The sequence below is a fragment of the Triticum dicoccoides genome, chromosome 1B, assembly GCF_002162155.2.
Source record: "Triticum dicoccoides isolate Atlit2015 ecotype Zavitan chromosome 1B, WEW_v2.0, whole genome shotgun sequence".
Taxonomy (NCBI): domain Eukaryota; kingdom Viridiplantae; phylum Streptophyta; class Magnoliopsida; order Poales; family Poaceae; genus Triticum; species Triticum dicoccoides.
In genome coordinates, this window is record NC_041381.1 from 165,159,760 (window position 1) to 165,184,830 (window position 25,071).

Genomic DNA, 25,071 nt, shown 5'->3' on the forward strand with positions numbered 1-25,071 from the left:
CACGGCAACAACGCTCTGGTGCAGGTCAGAATTCGTTGGAAGAACGACGCCACGGCCACGACTTGGGAAGATTACGACACTCTTCGCCATCGCTTTCCGCAAGCTTCCGTGTGGGATGCACCGGCAGCCAGCGACAGCGATCACCACCAAGCTACTGAAGACGGCGCCAGTTCTCAAGGGATGGGGAATGTCACACCTGCATCATCGGTGATGGATGCGGTGGACGAGTGAGTTGGGGCCCCGTGGCCAGTTGGCACGGGCCCACTTGTAAGGGTTGGCACGGGGTGCGTGTGGCGTGGGTTATAAGCCAGTGTGGGGCTTTCGGTGGAGGCATGTGAATTGAACCTGAATCTGAATCCTCACCCTCTCTGTATCTCGTCTCCCTTGGAAAGCAAGCTAGTTTCCCAAGCCTAAATCTCATCCCCTTTTCCCCTCCGATCCGATCTAAGAGAGCGAGTTCGTGACAATTTGTAGATGAATTTCGAGAGCAAATGGGGAAGGTGCGAGCGGCGGCGCCAGCACAGGAGGTCTCAGATTTGACGGTTAGTGAAGTCGCGCACGGGAACAGGGGCACAAAATAAGCAGCGCATGGGAACAGGGGCACAAAATAAGCAGCGCGCGATACCGTTTTCCTCCGCACGCTGAACCCATCATATCACACGGCGATTATTGCGCGGCTGCTGGAACGCCCGTTTCGGCTCCACGCGCACAAAAAGCAGTTTTTTCTGACGCGGCCGCGCGCCTGTTGGAGATGCTCTTAAACCATGACAGGAACGGAGGAAGTAGTTCTCGACACCAAATTGCCCGGAGGGGTGATGAAGCATTGACCGACAAGTTGGTGCACAACGAATCAAATAGAGAAGTAATCACAAGCTCACAGCACCAGTTACAGCAGCATCGATTTCTCTCCACACACTAGATGCTTATTTTCATATGACAAATGATATCATGCCGGAGTATCAGTGTATTACACAGGAATGTATCTAAAATCCCACTGGAGGACAGGAACCGGCTGCAACTATGCATATACAGATACAGGAAGACAGAACTCACTTCGAAGATCTAAGATATTCAGTCCACTCCGATGATCGATTTCAAGAACCGTAGTTCCGCACTGAGCGCCATCAGGCGGTCAGAGGTATCGCCTGAGCCGGCGGGGGGCTCCACCCCCACGAATATGTAAAGTCCTGCCAGTTCGCCCTCCAGTGTCGAAGAAGGCACATCACTGTACCCGGTTATTGTTCTTATCGTGTCGAGCTGTTCCCTCAACTGTTCTTCGGTGTAGCGAGCCTGGTCGAAACAATGAAGATCATGCTTAGACATGGGGAAGAAGAAGTGCACAAATATAAATCCTGCTATGCTAGACATTACAACAGTGCATTCAGTGTGGTAAACTGTCCATTTCGAAAAGAAAAAAGTCTGGTAAACTGTGTTATAGGCATCCAGATGAAATCCAGGAGCGACTGCATTTGTTCACTTTAGCCTTTCTGGGCATCACAACTTGATGTGATTCTTATAACGTCTATGATTACAATGCTTTAGTCTTTTTAATTTTCCATTAATATGCAATTTGAACTCTAGAACTGAAGGGGCAAGGCTACAGTAAAATCCCTACCTCTTCTCAAACATACAGATTAGTCCCAGAGTTGTGGGTACCAGTTAAAATCTGTTAGGATCCAGCTACTAGTTTCACTCAATCACCATGGTTTGGCTACAAATCTAGAATTACAGGAGGAGGAAGCAGAGGAAGGAAGGAGACAGAGGAGGAAGAACACGCTACAGAGAGGGAGTTCGCCAGCCAGGCCGAAGCCTTCCGTCCAAGCCGAGTCACTCGTTGCCATCTCCACCATATTTGTAGTCGCTGCTTTCCATGGCTTTTGTGCAGGCTCAAAGCCCAAGAGCAGCCCACCGTGCAGTCCAGGTAGTAGTGCAGGGAAGGTCGCTGACAAAATCCCATAAGAGTTGTGATTTGTGTTAGCTCAGCCCCAAATATTGTGTTTTTGGTGTTACCTCAGCCCCAAATATTTTGTACTCCTTCCGTATCTAAATGTAAGTCTTTTTAGAGATTTTAATATATTTTAGAGTTAAAATCCCATAAGACTTTATTTAGGAACTGAGGGAGTATTTGTGTAATCTCTTCTCAAACATACTAATTGTGTAATTAGGGGCAAGGCATAGGCGGAATCTCATAAAATCTGTCCAAACTTTAAATGGAAAGGGAAAATGGGCTGAAAAATTCCCAGATTAATAATTGAAGATGTATCAAATTTTGGAGTTTTTCAGATTTTTTTAAAATGCTGAGCCAAATTTGGCCGAATCTTTAGAAAGATTGTACAAGTTTTGGAACTTTGACCCCATTTTGATAATTGAGATTTTTTTTTTCATATTTTGAACATTTTCAGTTTTTCGGTTAGCTGAGCTCAGGTCGGCTTAAGCCAAGCTCTCAAGCCGAGCCGTCCCTCTAGTCACTTAAACATGGGACCCCTGACTGTTTTTCTGTCACTGATTAGTCTTAAGAATTGTGGGTTTCAATTAAAATCCCATAGAGTTGAGGTTTTGTGTTACCTCAGCCCCAAATTGTACGTATTTGTGCCATTTCCACTTTAAGAAATGATGTTATCATCATGCTGTATGAAGACACTTATTTTCCGTATCCCTATACAGCCAGATCGTGGATCTATGGTTTTATCAACTGGGAATGCCACACTTCACCTCGAACAATTCGGTTTTCATTTACTAGTAAAGCAACATAAAACTATTTGAATATAAGTAAATCATATTCCTATCATTTCATGCCGAGCTATCAAATTGCAGAAATAAATAATCAGGCAGGGTACGTTTACAATGTCAATTATTTGTAAAACCTACAGAATGGCAGTGGCTTTCAACATAAATGTTACTTTGAAGAAACAAAGGAATATTTACCATATCCCTGATTTCCTATGTCGTTGCTCTATATAATAACAATTTTTTATGTCCACTCTTGGCAAAATCCTACAGATAATCTGATTAACAGTAAGAATCACACACGTGTCATTGACTCACCTCGCTCTCAGCAACAACTCTGCTCCTAAATGCTTCATTCCTCACTGTGTAACCCACATCACTTGACTGATCGGACAGGTCAACGATTTCTTCACCAATGGTGGAGAAATACGGTGTGCTCCCACTGGATATTACATCTTCAGTATCATGCATAGACGCCACTGGGACAAAACAGCATTCCGTGCCTTGTTTGTCTAGACCACCGAAATCCCTTACATCGTCTCTCGTTGCAGCAATTCCTACAATGTCACCAACATGTGCAGTTTCCACAACCACCAGTGACTCACATTCTGTGAGGTTACCCAGTGGCAGCACCTCATCTTCAGGCTTCGCAGCAGCAACAATGTTGACTTGCACATCAGAAATTTCCCCAATACCAAGATCTGCCGTTGAAGCACAAGCCGCAAGGTTACTCTCATGCAGCACCTCACTCTCAGGTTCCAGAGCAGCACCAATGCCAACATACACATCATTAACGTCCCCTGTAACAATATCCGGATGCAACTCAGGAGCCACAAGGTTACTCGGTGACAGGACCTCACTATCTGGTGCTGCAGTTGCACTAATCTCCACTTGCACATCAACCACTTCGGCCATTACAAGATCAGTACTCGGTGGCAGCACCTCGCTCTCAGGTGCGGCAATTACAATAATTTCCACTTGAGAATCAACCACTTCGGCCGTAACAAGATCGGTATTAGTATTAGCTTCTTCCAACACTCCCTCCACTGCAACTTCAAATCCTTCCTTGCTCTGAACCACATTGTCTTCACCATGGAACACTGGAGCTGGTGACTCAGAGCCAACAGTGTCTCGTGGTGGCATGTCCTCGGTAGACATCTTTTTCTCCATTGCTATGCCATGCTCTTTTTTATCTCCGATGCCTGATAAAAGCGAATGCTGGCCTAAATTGTGTACGGAGAATTCCTCTTCTCCCTTTTTGTCTTCATCAGCTGATGCTGGCACACTCGATTCGGGAAAATAGGAGCCTTCCGAATGCGTCACCTCGGTAGACTTGCTTTCCTCTGTAGTTCTGATATCCTCTTCTTTTTCATTGCAAATATTTGCTTGAAATGGTAGTTGGCCTGAATTATGTATAGAAAATTCACCTTCTCTCCTTTCCTGAACCACATTGTCTTCATCACCTGACGCCGGCACAGCCGATTCATAGAACAGCGTCTCCTTGGTAGACTTGTTCTCCTCTGTAGTTTTGCCATCCTCTTCTACTTTTTCATTCAAATTCTTTGGCTGGAATGATTGTTGGCCTGAATCCTGTGCAGCAACTTTACCTTCTCCCTTTTCGTGGACCACATTGTCATCGTCTTCGCCTGATGTTGGCACACGCGATTCTGGAAAACAGAGGCCTTGTGACACCGTCTCCTTCATAGACTTGTTTTCCTCCATGGTTTTGCCATCACCTTTTTCTTTAGAATACATGACATCCTCTGTTTCATTCCAATTCTTTGATTGAAATGATTGCTCGCCTGATACTTGTACAGCTTCTTCGTCGTTTCCCTTTTCCTGAACCACATTATCCTCTTCTGGAAACAGTGGCTTTGCTGATGCAGAAACACCAAAGCCCCTCGGTAGTGTCTCCTTTTGAGTAGACTCCCTTCCTTCCAATGGTGTGCGCTCCTCTGTATCGTTGCCACGGTTTGAAATGTATGAATCATGGCCAGATTCTTGGGCAGAAAATTCACCTTGCACCTCCTCCTCCACCTCGTCGTCCGCAAACACAGGCGCTGATGATTCGGAAACACCAGTATCCCGTGGCAGCAGCGGCGAAGTGTCGCTCTCCTTATCTTCTTTGATGATCGCCTGCTCTGTTTCATCAGTATCCAAATAGCCGAACGCCGGAGCCTCTTGTGACACTGTCTCCTTGGTAGGCTTATTTTCCTCCATAGTTTGCCTATCCTCTTCTTCAATTTCACCAAAATTCTTTGACTGAAATTGAAATGCTTGCTGGCCTGAATTCTGTACAGAAAACCCATCTTCTCCCTTTTCCCGGACCACATTGTCGTCCTCACCACCGGACGCTGGCACACCCAATTCAGGAAAATAGAAGCCCTGCGACATCGTCTCCTCTGCACACTTGTTTTCCTCCATAGTTTTGTCATCCTCTTCATTGTTTTCAGAATACACGCCATCCTCTTTTTCCTTCAAATTGTTTGATTGCAATGACTGTTGGTCTGAATTCAGCACAGAAAATTCATCTTCTCCTTTTTTCTGAACCAGAGTATCATCTTCCTGAAACAGTGGCTTTGATGGTGCAGAAAATTCACCTTCAACCTCGTCGTCGGCAAGCACGTCGGGATCCCGTGACAGGGGCAGCGAAGTGTCGCTCCCGTCCTCCTCTTTGACGATGTCCTGCTCTGTTTCGGTATCCAGATGGCCGAACGCGGGAGCCTCTTGGCCGTACTCTTCCGACGCGTCGAGGAATTCTTGCTCCAGGTTGTCGTATTCTTGGGGGCATGGCTGCGGCGGCGGTTGACAGGAACGGAGGAGCGCGCCCGTGAGGTGGTTAGCGGCGGCGAGGCTGGCGAGGTAGGCGGCGAAGGGGACGGACAGGGCGACGCCGGCGGCGGAAAGGACGATCAGCGGCGGGGCCACGACCGGCGCGGCCGTCGCCGCGGCGCCGGCCATGGCGGCCGTCCGTGTCAGGTCCCATCCGCGCCGGAGCAGCTCGCGGGCCCAGCTGTCGTTAGCGCCGCGGCGGCCGCCGCCGCCAGCTGCTGTAGACCGGCCGGGGCTGCCAGAGTGGGGGAGGTAGTCCTGGCTGTGGGTGCCGGCGGATTCGACCTCGTCGAGGACCATGCTCACGGGATGAGGCTGAAGTCGGACTCGGAGCAGTGCTGTGGGAGGCGGCGGGGTTTGGATGGGCGGTGAGGTGGCCCGGGCGGTGGCTGCTGGTGAGTGACGATGGGCGGGGCTTTGGGCTGAGGCCGCTGCGCGTGGAAAGGCGACCGCGACGCGTGTGCACCAACGTGTCGACGCGTGCTCAGCTCCTGTGTCATGCAACCGAGACGGAGTAGGGAGACGAGGCCCAGGCGCTTGCGGATTCATCTCCGAGCCCGTTTTCCTTTCGACCATGATTGATCTCGTCGACGGACCCTCCTCCTCAATCCTCATCTATATATTCGGGCCGGGCGCCGCGGCTTGTTCCACCCAACCCACCCATCGATCGAAAATTGCACACGCGCGTGGATTCCATCTCGGTCGCCGACACACCACCACTTGGACGTGGCCCTGGCGTGCAAGATGAGCGAGTCCTTCTCCCTTGCTCCACCCGGGGTGTCCATTGCGGAGGTGCACGCCGGCAACCGCGAGCGCCTCGTGGCCGCGCTCCGCAACCACCTCTCCGCCGCCGGCCGCCCTCTCCGCGGCGGCATCGTCCTTCTCCAGGGCGGCGAGGAGCAGACCCGTTACTGCACCGACCACGTCCCGCTCTTCAGGCAGGAGAGCTACTTCGCGTATCTGTTCGGGGTGCGAGAGCCGGGGTTCTACGGCGCGGTCGACATTGCTTCCGGACAGTCCATCTTGTTCGCTCCAAGGCAGCAACCTGACAACGCTATTTGGGTGGGTGAAGAAAAATTGCCTTACTTCAAGGACATGTACGAGGTCGATTCTGTCTTCTATGTTGACGAGCTTTCACACGTTCTCCGACGTCAGTTCAGCGAGCATGGCCATGGAGAGCCGCTTCTCTTCCTCTTGTACGGAATGAACACCGACAGCGGGAACTACTCAAGGCCTGCCAGTTTCGAGGGGATATACAAGTTCGACACCGATTTAAGCACGCTCCATCCCATCTTGACTGAATGCCGTGTCACAAAATCTGACATGGAGCTTGCGCTCATTCAGCATGCTAACGATGTCAGCTCAGAAGCACACATCAAGGTCATGAGGCGGATCAAGCCAGGCATGACGGAAAATCAGTTGGAGAGCATCTTCTGCTGCCATGCATCCATGTACGAAGGCTGCCGACATTGCGCCTACACATGCATATGCGCCACTGGACAGAACACTTCCATTCTCCATTATGGACAGAATGACGGGACGGTGAACGACGGCGACATGGCTCTGATGGACATGGGAGCCGAATACAACTTCTACGGCTCCGACATCACATGCTCATACCCTACAAACGGAAAATTCACAAGAAGCCAGGCAGTTGTGTACAATGCCGTCCTCAAGGCTCATGATGATGTGATATCGCATATGCGGCCTGGAGTGAAATGGATCGACATGCACAAGCTGGCAGAGCGGAGGATACTCGAGTCTCTAAAGGAAGAAGATGTCATCCATGGTGACATTGGTGACATGATGGAGAGAAGGTTGGGTGCTGTCTTCATGCCTCATGGCCTCGGGCACCTGCTTGGGATCGACGCCCATGATCCCGGAGGCTACCCTGAGGGTTTAGAGAGGCCGGATGAGCCGGGATTGAGATCCTTGCGGACCACAAGAGAACTTAAACAAGGCATGGTTATCACGGTCGAGCCGGGATGTTATTTCATTGACGCTTTGCTGAGGCGTGCCAGGGATGACCCAATTTGCTCAGAGTTCTTCAATAGTAATGTGTATGTGACGGCGCAAGGATGCAAGAACCTCACGAACTGCCCCCGAGAGATCTGCGAAATCGAAGCGGTAATGGCTGGCGCGCCATGGCATTCACGTGATTCCTGTTCCAGTGCGACAACAATAGAGAATGGCCTTCCCAAAGCCTAAGCACTTCAATTCGCGATGCCCTTGAGAAAAAAAAAGATAACGGTAATAATTTTATGAAACATAGGGTACTATTTTTGCAGAATAAATATAGGGTACTTTGATAAACAAAGAACCTCTCACAAGCTGTTTATAGGTTTTGAGTTTTTATTATAATATAAGATAGACTAAGATTTGTTCTAGCTTGTCTTGTACTAAAAGAATATTATGTATTTCTATATGTTATATATGCTCACGAGGCTCGAGCAATACAAGAAACAATTCCAAGCTATCATATACATCCTCTTCTGGCTCTATCATGTATGTGTCCTCTTCAAAGTTTTCAGGTAGAAAAGTTGTTCATCTGCCATATATCTGGGAATACCAGTTCACTATCGGCGTCTCATCATTGCGGGGTGGAAGCATGTTGAGGAGCGTCCAGAGAAACGACTGGGCAGTTGGAAAGGCAAGTTGCTCTCAGTTGGAGGACGGTTGGTTTTAATTAACTATGTCCTCACCAATATGGTTCTCTATATGATTTCTTTCTTCCAACTCTCAAAAGGGGTCTTCCAAAGACTGGACTATTTTAGATCCAGATTCTTTTGGCAGGGAGACGGTGAGAATAAAAAATATAGGTTGGCCAAATGGAGCGTGGTTTGTAGGCCGAAAGACCAAGGTGGCCTTGGAATTCATGACTTACAGGTCAAGAATGAGGCCCTACTTAGTAAATGGTTGTTCAAACTTCTTACTGAGGATGGTGTTTGGCAAACCATATTGCGCAACAAGTATCTAGGTCAAAAGACGGTGTCTCAGGCTTATTGGAAACCTGGTGACTCACACTTTTGGGCTGGCCTAATGGTGGCAAAGAAACATCTTTTTCGCTTTGGGTCTTTCGGATAATGGATGAGTCAGAGGTTCGTTTCTGGGAAGACATATGGCTAGGCAATGCCAGTCTCTGAGAGCAATACCCAGCCTTATATGCCATTGCTCGCAATAAGAGTAATACTATTGTGCAAGTGCTTAGTTCATCCCCGCCGAATATTTCGTTCAGGCGGGATTTGATTGGCCCTCGACTTTTGTCATGGCATAATCTTTTATCCCGTCTGGATTCGATTAATCTGACACAAGGCCGGGATGTGTTTCACTAGAAACTCACAACATCAGGGTCTTACACAGTAGACTCGATGTACCGTGCGCTTATGCATTCCGAGGTGCCAGTGAATAATAACAAAAAAAATGAAAGTCTAAGATTCCACTAAAAATTAAAATCTGCAGTCGTCATGATGGTTCGACTCCCCACCGGTATGACTCCGCGCGCAAAAAGATCATAGGAGCAGCCCACGTTCCCTGGAAGCGAGCCTTCCTTCGCGCAATTAAAAGAAAAAACCAACCACGACCCACTACCGTCCCACGTCCCACGTATCCTCTCCCAGTTTCCCCCACCTCTCGCTCCTGATCCATCCTCTCTCTCGATCTCGTGAGAAAAATCGCCGCCGCCGCCCCGTCACTCGTGTGCAACTGCCCATCTGCATCATCGTCCGATGCTCGTCTCGGTCTTCGTCACGCAGCCAATGCACGCCGCACTTGTACGACCTGCTTGCCTCTGCCACCGCAATAGGCGTCGGTTCCATGGACCACGCCTCCGACGACTTAGGAGGTTGACCCCTGTGGGGAAGCTGGCGGGAGGCCGACGCCGTCGAGGCGCTCGCCGCCGTGTCCGCCGCCGCGAGGCGCGGGAATGCGGCGGTCTGCTGGCAGGTGGCTGCCAAGGCCAGGGCTATCGGGTAGGAGAGCGACCGCAACCGCCGGTTCCTCAGCTGCTCCCCTCGGCTTTCCAGAGCCTCACTGGTGAGCCCGTGTATGGCACCAGCGCCGCAGTATTGGGCGCACTGGGAAGGTCTTTGTGGCCCTTAGAGCATCTCCAACGGCCGCACAAAAATTCCGCGCTCAATAGACATTATAGCGCGCCACTGTAGCACTTTTAAAGCGTCGGGACCAATTTTGCTTTAGCAGGTGTCCAAAAACGCGCGCCCAAAAAGCAGATAGTGCAAATTGTGAAGCGCGCGTAATCCGGCGCCCCAAATATGCTGCATGCGATAGCGTTTTTCAGCGCGCGCGCAAAAACTTTTAGCGCTACAGCTTCTTTTGGAGCTGTCCGGCGCCAAAAAAAAATAAACTTTTAGCGCGCGGAGCTCTTTTTGGGCGCCTGTTGGAGATGCTCTTACCGTGTTCTTCCCGCTCGACGAGGAGGCCCGGTGCTACATTGCCTCCCTGACATCTCTCAAGACACCCTCGTCTTGGTGCTCTCCCACGGTGACCTTGCCGCGTGGGCCAGCGCCGCCATCATCCTCCGTGAGCTCCCCTCATCCCCCGACCGGCACACCGTCGACGTCATCTCGAGGACGCCCGGCGTGTGCAGCGCGCTCGTCGGCCTCATCAGGAAACCCATGTCCCCGCAGGCCACCAAGGCCGCGCTCGTCATGGCCTACATCTCGTCTTCGGCAGCAACCGCGCGGGCGCCCGCTTCGCCGAGCTAGGGGCAGTGCTCGTCGTTGTGGAGCTCGTCCTGGACGCTGACAAGAGGACTAGCGACAAGGCACTGGCTGTGCTGAACGGCGTCCTGTGCCAACACCGGCCTCAAGTCCGTGTGTGCGCACGCGCTAGTCGTGGCGGTGCTGGTCAAGAAGATGTTGCGCATGTCCAACATGGCCACGTGGTTCGTCGTCTCTGTGCTCTGGCGCCTCTGCCGTGCCGCGGACACTGGCGCCGGCGCGTGCTGCAACATACTCCAGGATAAAACATACTCCAGGATGACTAGAATTTTTTACCCCATAACTGAATACTCGTACACAAAATGATCAACACAAAAGAGAATTGAACATTGTCACGTTTATTTATCTTCATAATTTGAAAATTATTTCATGTTATTTACGATTTTGAAGTGATCCACACATTACAGAATTCCATGAAGAGTTGAGAAACATATGTCTATTTTTGTGGTCATCATGATGTTGATAAACTCCTATATGCCTCTTTTTCTGAGTAGTATGCTCCAGTTTTGGGGTCATCATGTGTATTGCGGCTTCAATCATGTTCAGTTCCTCTCTCTACACGTTTGGAAATCGATCATGCATAGCAAGATAGGAAATCTATTTTTAATTAAGATGTCCATAAAAAACATTTAGTTGTGAATATTTGAATAACGGAGCAAGATGTGTACCCTTGCCTTCTCCCTGAAGAAATGATGCGCGTTGTGAATTTAGGTCAATCTCGAACACCATATTTACTATTCAGTAGACCAACAACGTGCTCTTATTATATTTGTGTATCCTTACTATTTTTTTATTAAAGAAAGGATACAAGTATGATGGTGGAGAGCTTAGAATATATTATGTGTGCACGTATTCATCCAGTGTTACGCTCACTCTTTTTCCATAGAAGCTCAACCAGGAGAAGCACCTGGGCCTGTCACTTGTGGACATACCTGTTCATGCATATCAGAAGCAACACTCACCCTGCTTCAACAAAGTGATCATACACGAGCCTTTTCTAGATGCAAGGAAGGTAGTGAAAAGAGACGATGGCATAGAAAATTAAGGACACTTCTAATTTGTAAAATATATATTAGGGGTCTCTCTTACTATTTCACGTTAAAAAAAGAGTCATGATAGAGAAAGCAACGGGAGAAAGAATTGGTAGTTTTTTTTTTTGAGCATCAGTACAGACACAAGCGCTCATATACACGCACATACACTCATCCCTATGAACGCACACACACACATCCTACCCCTATGAGCACCTCCGAGAGACTGAGCCGGCATATTATCTTGAGATTTACGAAGCCACCATAGGCGCCTCGTCGTCGACGGGAACGTCTCCTCCCACTGAAAGCACATCGCCGAAAATCCTGAAATAAATCCAGGAATAATGCGAGCACCAGGATTTGAACCCTGGTGGGTTGGGGATACCACTGTCCACCTAACCAACTCAACCACAGGTTGATTCGCAGAATTGGTAGTTGTTGATATATCGATTCATATCCATCATGTTTGACATGCACTTCTGAATTATAAGAATGACCGATGTATACAATTTTTTTAAGTCTCGTGACAACGCACGGGCATTCAACTAGTATAGATAGTAGGATTACCATTCACCTCCATCTTTCTTTTGAAAATCAATTTACATTCAATAGATTTCACTCCCTCTGCAGGCTCTTACTAAGCTTCACACTTGGTTTTCGTACATGGAGTGTTTGTTAATCTAAAGCTCCTGACAAGAGGGGTTAGTGGCATGTTACCATCGTATACTCCACATGGAGCATTTTTTACAAGATGTAACCATCATATCTACATTATGGCATACCCGCAAAATAAACAATATCTTTATTTCTACAAGTTGTTGCCGTCCTAAAAAATTTTTATAAGATGTTACCATCATGTGATATAGGAGTACTGTATTTTACAAGATGCTACCATCATATATGGTCTGGTCTCGGGTGATAAATTAAGTTCGTTGCCATCGCGGTGTGAGCAGAGCACAGAGCACTAAGCACTGCTACCACGCTGATCATCCTTGGCCATGGACGCCGGGCTGTCAACTACCGTGCCTCTTCGTATCGTGATCTGCCCGTGGCTCGCGTTCGGCCACCTGCTCCCGTACCTGGAGCTCGCGGAGCGCCTGGCGTCGCGCGGCCACCGCGTGACTTTCGTCTCCACGCCGCGCAACCTCGCTCGGCTCCCGCCGCCCGCGTCGCCGTGCAACGTTGACCTCGTCGCGCTGCCGCTTCCGCGCGTCGACGGCCTCCCCGAAGGCGCCGAGTCCACCAACGACGTCCCCGACGAGAAGCGGGAGCTCCACTGGAAGGCCTTCGACGGCCTCGCCGCGCCCTTCGCGGACTTCCTTGCCGCCGCGTGCGCGGACGCCGGCAGGAGGCCTCACTGGATCATCGCCGACTGCTTCCACCACTGGGCCGCCGCCGCCGCCCTCGAGCACAAGGTGCCATGCGCGGTGCTTCTGCCGACGGCCGCTATGCTCGCTGCCGCGCCCCGCCAGCAACCGCTGGAATCGGAGCCCGTGGAGGCCGCCGCTGCCTCTGTGCTTGGACAGGCCGCCGCGGCCGTGCGCCTCGCCGTGCCCCGTTACGAGCGGGACGACGTGGCACCGGCTTACGCCGACGACTGCGCGTCGGGTATGTCCATCGCCCAGCGCTGGTTCTTGGCGAAAGAGAGGTGCACGGTCTTGGCCATCCGGAGCTGCGTGGAGTGGGAGCCGGAGACCTTCCCGCTGGTGGAGACACTCCTCGGCAAGCCGGTCGTGCCCCTGGGCCTCCTGCCGCCGTCGGTCGACGGAGGCAGGCGCCGCGCGGCCGGGTCATCGGAGGACCACGCCACCCTGCGCTGGCTAGAAGAGCAGCCGCCCGACTCCGTCGTGTACATCGCGCTGGGGAGCGAGGTGCCGCTGAGCGTTGAACAGGTGCACGAGCTGGCCCTGGGGCTGGAGCTCGCCGGGACACGCTTCCTCTGGGCTCTGCGCAAGCCCGCCGGCGCCGTCCTCGACAACGACCACACCCTTCCCCCCGGTTTCCAGGACCGCACCCGCGGCCAAGGGCTGGTGACCATGGGATGGGTGCCCCAGATCAGCATCCTGGCGCACGCCGCCGTGGGCGCGTTCCTGACGCACTGCGGCCGGAACTCGCTCATCGAAGGGCTTCTGTTCGGGCACCCTCTCGTCATGCTGCCCATCTTCGGGGACCAGGGCCCGAATGCCCGTCAAATGGACGCCAAGAAGGTAGGGTTGCAGGTGGCCAGGGATGACGATGACGGGTCGTTCGACCGCCATGGCGTTGCGGCTGCCGTCCGGACCGTCATGCTGGACGGAGAAGCCAGGAGGGGATTTGTGGCGAGTGCCCTCAAGATGCAGGCGATCGTAGCCGACAAGGAACGCCACGAGAGATATATCGACGAATTTGTTCAACAGCTCAGATCGTATCTGCCAACTGACGATCTCACTACTACCACCCCCAGCTCCTCCAGCTGAGATTGAGAGAGCCTTCACGAATAAGATGGGAGTACGCCAGGATCAGGTGCCTCCGAAATTGTGCCTTAATTTGACTTCCCAAAGGCTGTCCATAGCAGTACAGTCAGGGCACCCCTCAAACTTGCTTCGCTGTCTAAAGCGGTTATGCATCATTCCATTCGGCGGTCCGATTTCACTTTTTTTCCTTAATTTGACTTCCCAAAGGTTGTCCATATCAGTGCAGTCAGGCATCTTCAACACGGACCTTCAAACTTGTTTGGCTTTAGAAACTTGTTTTGTTCTCTAAAGCGGTTCTGCATCAGTCTGTTCGGCGGCCCGAATGCACTTTTTCCTCGGGTTGCGGGCATCCATATTGCTGGGGCACTCACGTAACACGGCTTACCAAAGCCCCTTTCGAGCGCCCGTGGACGTTCCTGCTCGAAAAGGACATCGCCACTGCAGAGCACCAGTGTTGCAGTCATGTTGGTTCAGAGCAACGCGACCTCTCACAGCGCTCCGGCATTGAAACGGTGGGCTACTCGAGGTGCCGCCCTCCCCATTCTCCCACTATGTAAACCGCAGGCCCGACATAACCGCATCTATCATCCTTCACTCCCTTCCTCCTCTCTACACCACGCCCACCATGGCCTTCTCAAGCTCCAAAGCCATCTAGGACAAGCTCTCGTCCGAGCAGAAACAGAAAATCACCGCCATTGCAGCCGGCTGGCAAGCCGACAAGCAGACGAAGGCCGACGCTGCGGACGTCTCAATGGAGGACGCGACCGAGGACGAGCCAGCGCCACCTCTCTCACCGGTCAATGCCGGCATCACCATGGGCGATGCCCATGTTCACTACATGGATATGGTGCTGGAGGAGCGGAGGCAGCATTTCGGGAGACACAGGCCGACCAGGCCTACAACCTCCGCCTCCTCGGCGAGGACTGGCTCACGGAGGAGCTACTCAATGCTAGCACGACCATCCGCGCTGGACGTGAACGTGCCCGAGTAGGAGGCGCTGCTTGAGTCCAACGCTCCGCCAACAAGATCCTCCGCAACCATTGGCTGTACCGCCAACGTCACGCGGAGTTAGAAGCCCGCGTACGTGGAGTTCGGCGAGGCGACGAGTGAGGTGTTCGGCAAGAGTGAGGACGAAGACGAGGTCGCCAGCTCGGTTGTGCCTCATCACCACGATCACAAAGCTGGCACGTCCGTGAGCACTGCCAGCAGCAAGCAAGAGTAGCGCATGGGCGGTCGCCGACGCTCGTATCCTATGAAGGCCACCGATAATCCCCTCCGATTGAAGTCAAGCTTGGTGGGTTCAACATCGTCGACCGATTAGTCGCTTGACAGTGACGTGAAGGCGGATAGCTTCAGTTCCTGGCGCTCATGGTTGCAGAAGAGGCGGAGCTTCATTTTTTGGGGCTCATGGCCAACCGGAGATGGGGAACGGGAGCCGACGGCCAAGCTAGGTTTAGAGTCCGGTCTGGTTGAAATATACCTAAATGTAATGAATTTGCTTCTATTTAGATGCAAAGAATCCTGTTTTATGTAAAAATTATTCAAAGTATCAATGGATATCACCCGGTATGTTGAAATATGCATCAAATTTATTCATTTACATTACAATTCTTCCAAACTGTAACCGGACATATGCGATTAGCTTTGTATGGCCGACTCCCGCATCCATGTCCGCGGACAAATGTGGTGTCCATTGTCCAATTTGGGGTCGGCGTTGGAGATGACCTTAGATGCATCAATGCACATAACCAACATCAATACATACATAAATTACAAGCCAACAAATACCGAAGTCCTATAAAACCAAAGCTATGCGTAGGCGAGAAAAAAAAGAAAGAAAAAAAACGATCAGATCCACGATCGACAATCTACCCGATATCAGATCTGCACAAACCATCCCATAACACTACATGGACGACAAGGTTTTTCCACAGCAACACCTTCAAGGAGGAAGCATCATCGAATCCAACCACCCAAGGCATCATCGAGCAACACCTTGAACAAGGTAATGCCATAAAAGTATCAACTTTGCAAGGTATAACCAACTCGAGTCAGACCTAAACTTTCACGCAGGAGCTCAGGACCACAATGTTTGATATCATTGAAGCTTCTCTCGTCACTTAATTTTCGTGTCAATAAAAAGAAGAAGCCGCAGAACAGAATGCACTTTGTATTATCCTGTGCCTTGTAACGGGAGAAAAATTAGTATGCATTTAAAGTTAGTGAGAATTATATGTGTAAGCAAAACCCTGCGCGCACGTGAAAAAGAAACATTTAGCTTCTCGGTTTCGCCAGGTGTGAAGTAACCAATCTGCTATTTTTCCATTCATTGATCGAGGACATTTAAGAGTTTTGTGATGTCATCGTACGCTAGAGAAGGCCCATGAATTATTCAATCTACTTATCCTTTCAATCGAGGAGATTTTAATAAGGTATGAAGTTTCTGAATATTGTAGGAAACATAAACTATTTTCTAAATCCTGAACATTTGTTTTGAAAATTATGTACACTTTCAGAAAAACGTGAACACAATTTAAAACAAGAACATCTTTTAGAATTCACAAAGATTATTTGAAAACACAATTTTTTTTATAAAAACATGAACATTATTTGAATTTGTGAACATTTTTTTAGAACAGGAACATGTGTTGAAAATTCATATTTAAAAAAAATGTGTATCTTTTAACGTTATTTTGAATTATGAAAATTTCAGTAAAAATAATATTTTTGAATATGGAGAATTTTTTAAATAGCCATTTTCTTTTTAGAAATCTCGAACAATTTAGAAAAAATAAAGTTTCTTAAAAAATGGGAAACTTTTTTCAACTTTTGAATATTTTTCAAAATACGAACACAATTTTGCAAATCTGAACATTTTCTATAGTTTTATTTTTAAAAAATTCAGAACATTTTTTGAGAATTTTGAGAAAAATTAACTTGGAAGTTAAAAAAGAGATAGGGGAAGGAGAATAAAATTAGAAATAAAACACAGAAACAAAGAAAAATGGGCCAGCCAATTATCGGTTGTCCTCTACGAAGCTCCAACTATTTGTCACCTTGTGAGGAAAATAGAATTTTAGCAGGTACGCGGGCAAAAATAAAAACGGGCTGGCTTTGCTGGGCCAGAGCGCGGCCCTCGTACTAAATTCTGGAAAAACCTTTTTTCTAGCACACGAACCCATAAAAATTTAATACCATCTCAGATAGAAATTTTTTCTTTTCGACCGTAAACGGATGAAAAAATTGGCGAAACACACTTAGTAAGTATAGAGGTATAGATATAGATATAGATATAGATTAATTTCACTTAATTTATAGATAAAAAAAGCTTAAATATACACATTGTAAGATCTCTTATACAATTCCCCGCAAAAGATAAAATAAAAATCTCTGATACAACTAAAGAGTCCTGATAAAGCTCGACTTCATCAGTTCGCCCAACATTTTTGTAAACGATATCACTCGCAGCATCACTGCAAAACTCTGGCTATGTACCTCGAACGAGATCGCCGGGATGGGCCGATGGCAATGAACTAGTTTATTTGTTGCAAAACCCCTAGAAGGAGAGTGGCGACTGCGTCCAAGGCGTGGATCATTTTCACGTAGCCACAACTCACAAGCAGTTTCTCTGAGGAGCAAAAGAAAATCGCAACGCACCTCCATACGCGCGCGCGCACACGAGTTGGCCTCTGATGCTTCGAAGTGATCGATCAGCACTGTGATTGGCCAACGTACTACGTGTTCTAAGTGAGCCGTGCGTGTATGCATGCATGCATGCATGCAAGACGCGTCGGACGCGGATCAGAAGCAGCCGTCCAGGCTCATCTCCGAGTCGGCGATGATCTCGCCCACGCCCTCGCCGAGGCCCATCATCATCCCGCCGACCGCCGCGCCGAGGAGCCCCATCCCGAACCCGGAGCCCATCCCGACGCCTCCGTCTTGCCTGGCCGCCGCGGCGGACGACGCGCCGTACCCGTAGGGAGCGGGGCCGTAGCCGTACGACGCCCCCGCGTACCCGTACGGGGGGTTGTAGCCGTACGGAGGCACGGCGTGCTGCTGGTGGTGGTACGGCGGGTACGCGGTCACCGCGTCGGCGCCGGCCTTGGCCGCCGCGTTCGTCTGCATGTACTGCGCGTCGCCCGGCGCCGCCGCCGTCGGCGCAGGCGCGTCGGAGAGGCTGTAGGAGATGTGGAGCACGCCGCGCTTCCGCCCGCTCATGGGGCTGCGCACCTGGTAGCTGAGGTGCCGGTGCTCGCCGGCGGGTGGCGCGACGGCGACGAGGTCCTGCACCGGCACCACCACCTCGCCGACGTCGCGGTCGCCGAAGGAGCGCTCGGCGCGGAGGAGCACGTGCAGCGCCAGCCCCCGCGGGTCGGCGGCGGCCGGGATGGGGAACCGCAGCGGCGCGTGCCACATGGGGTTCCGGCCGCCGTGCCGGTCCGAGTGCGTCCTGTGCGTCGGCGTCCTCGGGTCGCCGCCGGAGATGGACACCACCGCGTACACGCGCATCTTGGAGAACACCGTCACCTTCTTCAGGTCCTTGGCCGAGATCAGCGTCACCTCCAGCACCCGGTACGCCATGATCGCGCCGCGCGCTCGCAGGAGCCCGTTGTGATCACTCTGTCGATATTTCGGTTGTGTGATCGGGAGACGATGATTTGTGGAAGACGATGGACGTATGGAGGAGCAAGCTAAGAATGATTCTCAACGGTAAGTAGATCTTGGAGGCTACGAATGATCCAAGGGAGATGGCTAGTGACGGTTCGGGTCGTAGGGTTGCAATGTTTGGCCTGGTGGTTAGTTTAGTGGGTAATTTTGATCAAAAGTTTTAGGGTCTTTTTGCTGGAAGACCTAATAATAGCATGGGTTATGTTAATTTAAGCTTTTGCTAATTGTGTGGTGACCCGTTCATGTCGGTACCTTAACAACATAGGTGTTTTTGGTCCAAGTTTTTTTATGGAACGCCATCATGGCTACCTTATTGATCTCAAATTAACACTTAGAGAGTTAAAATTAAAAATAAAATCAGGATGCCCATCCATCCAATTACAAGAAAGCTTACTCTCAAAACAACATCTAGCAATCTCATGAGTGGTACGATTTTTGCTTCACATAAACAATGTTTAAATGTTTCCAATCTCCACAAGTAGATCCATACAATCCGCATATATTGCAGCAGCTTCTGTCCACCAATAGTTTGTTCATGTCCATGCATTAACAACTTTCAAGGAGTTTGATTCTGCCAACTAAAACCGAGTGAATGCTGCCAACTAAAACCATGTTTCATAGCTCGCCAGGTTGTGATGGGAGGAAAACTATCACCATGAGTTGCATGTCTGCAAACCCACCAAGAGCATCTCCAGCCGTTCGGCCCCTCAGGGCGCCGAAAAACTGCGGCCTGGGGCGAGCCGGCGCTAGTTCGGCCCCTGGGGTCGGCCTAGCTCCTAGTCACGCCCCCAGCCGCCGCCCCCCAGCCACGGAAAATTCAAACATAGTGTTCCCGCGCCAAAAATAAATGCCACAATCCGGCGATCAAGCATCCAGTAGATCGGCGGTCGGATGAATAGTTCGGCATACAAAAAGCAGAAAAGGGAGGAAGCGCGCATCAGGCGTCGAGGTCGGCCTCCGGCATCGGTGGAGTCGGCATGCGCGTGCTTGACGGGGCCTCTGTGCTTGGCGGCGTGGCTTCTGTGCTGCGGGCAGTCTCGGCGGCATCAGCGGTCGGGCTTGGAGGCGGCGGCGGCGTGCGCGGCGTGGGTGTCGTGGGCGTAGGCATCGTCGTCGAGGGAAGCTGGTTCAGGATGAGGCTACGCTCCGCCATGTACCACGCCTTGACCGCCTCGTCGGTGCTCTGGAGCATGTCCGCCCCGCCCAGCAGGAAAGCCAGGTCGGTGTTCCTCTTCTTTGCGGCGACATTGGTCCGGAGTAGGTCGAGCTTGACGGCGCTGGTCGACATCAATGCCGACCACCGCGCCTCGGTCTTCTCTTCACGAAGGGTGGCCCGGACCTGTGCGTCGGCGAGGCAGTGCTCGATGGACTCCTGCACGCGAGTTGTGGCCACGTCAGAGTGTTTCCCCTTCTTGGCACCTTTGTTGTCGTCCGGCCGCCCATCTGACGCACCCGGAGTCGGCAAGTCAGGCTTGTAGGTCTCCTTGGCCTTCTCGAGAGTGCGCCGGACTTCTGCCCACTTGTCGCACTTGTCAATGCGCTTGTAGACGTGGAGGTACTTGAACTCGGCGTCCTTGTTGCCCTGCCGAACATACGCAGCAACTACGCGGGGACGAACAAACAGTTGGCGGGTGCACGGCGAAAAGAGGCGGGAGACCGGCGTGGCATACCTGAACCTCAATGCTGGCGCCGCTCTCCGGGCGACCGGCGACTCTTGATAACCCACAAGTATAGGGGATCGCAATAGTTTTCGAGGGTAGAGTATTCAACCCAAATTTGTTGATTCGACACAAGGGGAGCCAAAGAATATTCTCAAGTATTAGCAGCTGAGTTGTCAATTCAACCACACCTGGAAACTTAATATCTGCAGCAAAGTGTTTAGTAGCAAAGTAATATGATAGTGGTGGTAACGGTAACAAAGTAAAGACAGCAAAAGTAATATTTTTGGTATTTTTGTAGTAATGATAACAGTAGCAACGAAAAAGTAAATAAGCGTAAACCAGTATATGGAAAACTCGTAGGCACCGGATCAGTGATGGATAATTATGCCGGATGCGGTTCGTCATGTAACAGTTACAACATAGGATGACACAGAACTAGCTCCAGTTCATTAATGTAATGTAGGCATGTGTTCCGTATATAGTCATACGTGCTTATGGAAAAGAACTTGCATGACATCTTTTGTCCTACCCTCCCGTGGCAGTGGGGTCCTATTGGAAACTAAGGGATATTAAGGCCTCCTTTTAATAGAGAACCGGAACAAAGCATTAGCACATAGTGAATACATGAACTCCTCAAACTATGGTCATCACCAGGAGTGGTCCCGATTATTGTCACTTCGGGGTTGCCGGATCATAACACATAGTAGGTGACTATAGACTTGCAAGATAGGATCAATAACACACATATATTCATGAAAACATAATAGGTTCAGATCTGAAATCATGGCACTCGGGCCCTAGTGACAAGCATTAAGCATAGCAAAGTCATAGCAACATCAATCTCAGAACATAATGGATACTAGGGATCAAACCCTAACAAAACTAACTCGATTACATGATAAATCTCATCCAACCCATCACCATCCAGCAAACCTACGATGCAATTACTCACGCACGACGGTGAGCATCATGAAATTGGTGATGGAGGATGGTTGATGATGACGACAGCGACGAATCCCCCTCTCCGGAGTCCCGAACGGACTCCAGATCAGCCCTCCCGAGAGAGATTAGGGCTTGGCGGCAAACGCGATGATTTCTTCTCTCTGATTTTTTTCTTCCTGAAAGCCAATATATGGAGTTGGAGTTGGCGTCGGAGGGCCACCAGGGGCCCACGAGGTAGGGCGGCGCGCCCAGGGGGGAGGGGCGCGCCCCCCACCCTCGTGGACAGGGTGTGGGCCCCCTGGCCTTCATCTTTGGCGAGGATTTTTTATTATTTATTCTAAGATATTCCCTGGAGTTTCAGGTCATTCCGAGAACTTTTGTTTTCTGCACATAAAACAACACCATGGCAATTCTGCTGAAAACAGCGTCAGTCCGGGTTAGTTCCATTCAAATCATACAAGTTAGAGTCCAAAACAAGGGCAAAAGTGTTTGGAAAAGTAGATACGACAGAGACGTATCAGCGACCTCCTCGACGACCCCATGCCCTTTGTTGCACGCCCCCTTGGATACGCCCCCAATGGATCGACATCGCCTTCGACCCGCGCTACATGCAGACGCCTTTGAAGTAGGGGTCAACGAGCTTGCGCTCGTCGAACTCGGCCTTGATGCGCTCCCAGTACATCTCGATGCTCTGGTTCGCGCCGGTCGTCCGGTCGAGGCAGACGACTTTCCATGCTTCGGCGAGGCATTCCTCCTCTTTGGACGCCCACTTGACGCGCGGCTCTGGCCTGGCCGCCGCCTTCTTCTTCTTGCGCCCCCTCGCTGGCTCCTCCTCCTCCTCGTCCTCCTCGTCCTCCTCGTCCTGCTCCTCCTGCTCCTCGTCACCGTAGACGTAGCCAAGCTCTCCGTCCATGCCGCCACTGAGATCCACCGTCTCGTCCGTGGTGAACCCGGGAGATGCGGCGGTCGCGGCCAAACCTTCCGCGATGATGTCGTCCATGTCGGCCTCGGTCTCGTCAGCATCACCGAGGTGAGAGAAGGGCAGCGCGCAGCAGCGGAGAGGGGGCTTCGGGAAGGATGCGTACGTGGGCGGCGAGTAGTTGTATGGAGGGTACTGCACGCCGGTGAAGGCGGGCGAGGGCGTGCGCTGGGCGGGGTGGCCATGGGGGAAAGTGACGTTTGGGTTGAACCCACCATGCGCGTCCCCGTTGGCGGCGTCCCGGCGACCCCCATGGCTGCGGCGTCGGAGACCCGACGCCTTGTTGGCCCCAGGGCGCGTACTGCGCGTGGTTGCCGGGGGGATTCATCATCCCCGCGCGGGTCGCCTCGGCCTGGTCAGCGGCAGCGGCACCGCAGCCGCGCGCGCCGCGTTGTCACGGGCCTTCTTGGCGAGGGCCCTGTTCCGCCGGTCGGCGGTGACGGCCTCCTGTTGCTGTACTTCCACCCTCCATTCGGCGTTTGACATGCCCGGCAGCTTGGACGGCGGCGCCCTCGGCTTCCTCTGCTTCGGTTGGGCGACAGAGGCGGTCGCGGTCGCCGTGGTGCGGGGGGCGGCGTACTTCTTCGGTGGCATGGCGGCCAGCTGGGAGGCGAGCGGGAGGGAGAATGGCGGGAGGAAAGGAGCAAATGGGAGGGAAGTGGGAAAAAGCAGGGACGAAACAGCGGGAATAGGTGCTCGACTCACCGACAGGGCGGACCCATGCGCCCTTTTTGCTTGAGCCGGCGCCCCTGGCGCCTCCCAGGGCGCCGGGTTCTGCCTGGGTCCGCCGGCACCAATTTCGGCCCGAGCCGGCGAAAACGGGCTTCTGGGGGGCGACTGGGCCATTTCTTCGACGCCGGCGCGAAAAAAACGCCTGGGGAGGGCCTGTTGGGGGCGCGACTGGAGATGCTCTAAATACCAACAAGAGGTGGCAATTACCTCGGCACCACCCACTTGCTGAAGAAGGGTGTGACTGGGAAAGTATCGTGTACTCCAACGGATTGTGTCCTCCGGCAGCACCGTACGCAGCTGAGCCATCAGATACAGAATACATGGAAAGGATGGAACCCGAACGGCCTGCTCTTAGAATTTTGCAAAAAAGCGCCCCATGTAAGCACATAATAGCAGTGATGGCCTCACCACTTAACTATGCCACAACAGAAAGAACAGACTAGGGCATCAGGGGCCCGGCGATGGAGCTCGCCGTGGGCTGTGCGGCCACACCGACCGAACAAGCTCGCCGCAGTATAGACGTATTGTACTCCGACGTCCAGCGGAGAACTCGCCCCACCTCTGCCCCGCCATTATCGACCTCGGCGCAACCCCCTCCACACCCACACACGCCTGCCTAGCTCCACCATCCGCCAATGCCAGACAAGAGAAGTCCCAGCTTTCATGTATGCTTTTAGATGTTACGAATTTGTGTTATTATTTTATGTTTTGAATCTAATCCTTTGTTCCCTTTACGCTCCTTTCTGAGTTGTAACTGATCCGTCCATTTTGCATCATGTTTACCTACTGTTATTTACTATGTTTTTATGCATAATAATGCTTTTTGGAGTAATTCTCCTTTTCTCTCATAATATGCAAGATTTGCACCAAGAGGGAGAATACGGGCAGCTGGAATTCTAGACCTGAAAAAGCTACGTCGGAGTTACCTATTCTGCACATCTCCAAATGAGATGAAAATCTACAGAGAATTGTTTTAGAATAAAATAAAAATACTGGAGCAAATAACTACCGGAGGAGGCCCACCAGGTGGGCACAACCCACCTGGGCACGCCAGGCACTCCAGGCGCGCCCTGGTGGGTTATGTTGGAAATATGCCCTAGAGACAATAATAAATTAGTTATTATTATATTTCCTTCTTCATGATAATCGTTTATTACCCATGCTATAATTGTATTGATAGGAAACTCAGATACATGTGTGGGCACATAGACAACACCATGTCCCTAGTAAGCCTCTAGTTGACTAGCTCGTTGATCAACAGATGGTTACGGTTTCCTGACCATGGACATTGGATGTCGTTGATAACGGGATCACATCATTAGAAGAATGATGTGATGGATAAGACCCAATCCTAAGCCTAGCACAAAGATCAGAGTTCGTATGCTAAAGCTTTTCTAATGTCAAGTATCTTTTCCTTAGACCATGAGATTGTGCAACTCCCGGATACCGTAGGAATGCTTTGGGTGTACCAAACATCACAACGTAACTGGGTGGCTATAAAGGTGCATTACAGGTATCTCCGAAAGTGTCTGTTGGGTTGGCACGAATCGAGACTGGGATTTGTCACTCCGTGTGACGGAGAGGTATCTCTGGGCCCACTCGGTACGACATCATCATAATGTGCACAATGTGACCAAGGGGTTGATCACGGGATGATGTGTTACGGAACGAGTAAAGAGACTTGCCGGTAACGAGATTGAACAAGGTATCGGTATACCAACGATCAAATCTTGGGCAAGTACAATACCGCTAGACAAAGGGAATTGTATACGGGATTGATTGAGTCCTTGACATCGTGGTTCATCCAATGAGATCATCGTGGAACATGTGGGAACCAACATGGGTATCCAGATCCCGCTGTTGGTTATTGACCGGAGAACGTCTCGGTCATGTCTTGTGACGCCCGGATAATTAAGCTACAGTGATTCCCCGCTAATGATGCCACGTCACCACGGTTACTGTGATAAACTCTCGATAGTTCAGAACCGAAACAAATTCAAAATTTAAATAAAAGAAAACAATAAAAGTTTTCAAAAATTAAAACAAAAATGTTCAGTGGTTGCCAAATATTACAAAGATAATTATGGTGTAAGGTTCACAATTTTATAAAATGCCTAAGTGTTTATAAATAAATAAAAACAGAAAAGAAAATAAATAAAAGGAAAACAGAAAACAATACAAAAACAAAAAAAAGGAAGGAAACCCCACTAGCCCAACTGGGCCAAGCCCACCTGGCCCAGTCGGCCAGCCCTCCTGGCCCGGCCCACACCTCACTCCCTTATCCCCCCCTCCCCCGGTCGGCAAACCCTA

General features: G+C 50.9%; 4 protein-coding genes across 4 annotated transcripts; 2 read left to right on the top strand and 2 right to left on the bottom strand.

The window, feature by feature from the left end:
• Positions 1-859: 859 nt before the first annotated feature.
• LOC119350264 lies at positions 860-6,108 on the bottom strand. Its single transcript, XM_037618181.1, has 2 exons — positions 3,046-6,108; positions 860-1,290 (listed from the first exon to the last, which is right to left on the bottom strand). The coding sequence occupies exons 1-2, from the start codon at positions 6,106-6,108 to the stop codon at positions 1,072-1,074; spliced, it is 3,282 nt and encodes a 1,093-aa protein (XP_037474078.1). The 3' UTR covers positions 860-1,071.
• Positions 6,109-6,303: 195 nt separating this feature from the next.
• LOC119303241 (xaa-Pro dipeptidase-like) lies at positions 6,304-7,767 on the top strand. The gene has a single exon (XM_037580352.1). The coding sequence runs from the start codon at positions 6,304-6,306 to the stop codon at positions 7,765-7,767; it is 1,464 nt and encodes a 487-aa protein (XP_037436249.1).
• A 4,489-nt stretch (positions 7,768-12,256) lies between these two features.
• On the top strand, positions 12,257-14,038 carry LOC119325861 (UDP-glycosyltransferase 91C1-like). The gene has a single exon (XM_037599581.1). The coding sequence runs from the start codon at positions 12,325-12,327 to the stop codon at positions 13,780-13,782; it is 1,458 nt and encodes a 485-aa protein (XP_037455478.1). The 5' UTR covers positions 12,257-12,324; the 3' UTR covers positions 13,783-14,038.
• A 3,090-nt stretch (positions 14,039-17,128) lies between these two features.
• Positions 17,129-18,563, bottom strand: LOC119303249 (protein SRC2-like). The gene has a single exon (XM_037580364.1). It carries the CDS (start codon positions 18,358-18,360, stop codon positions 17,581-17,583), a length of 780 nt encoding a protein of 259 aa, XP_037436261.1. The 5' UTR covers positions 18,361-18,563; the 3' UTR covers positions 17,129-17,580.
• Between the last annotated feature and the right edge of the window lie 6,508 nt (positions 18,564-25,071).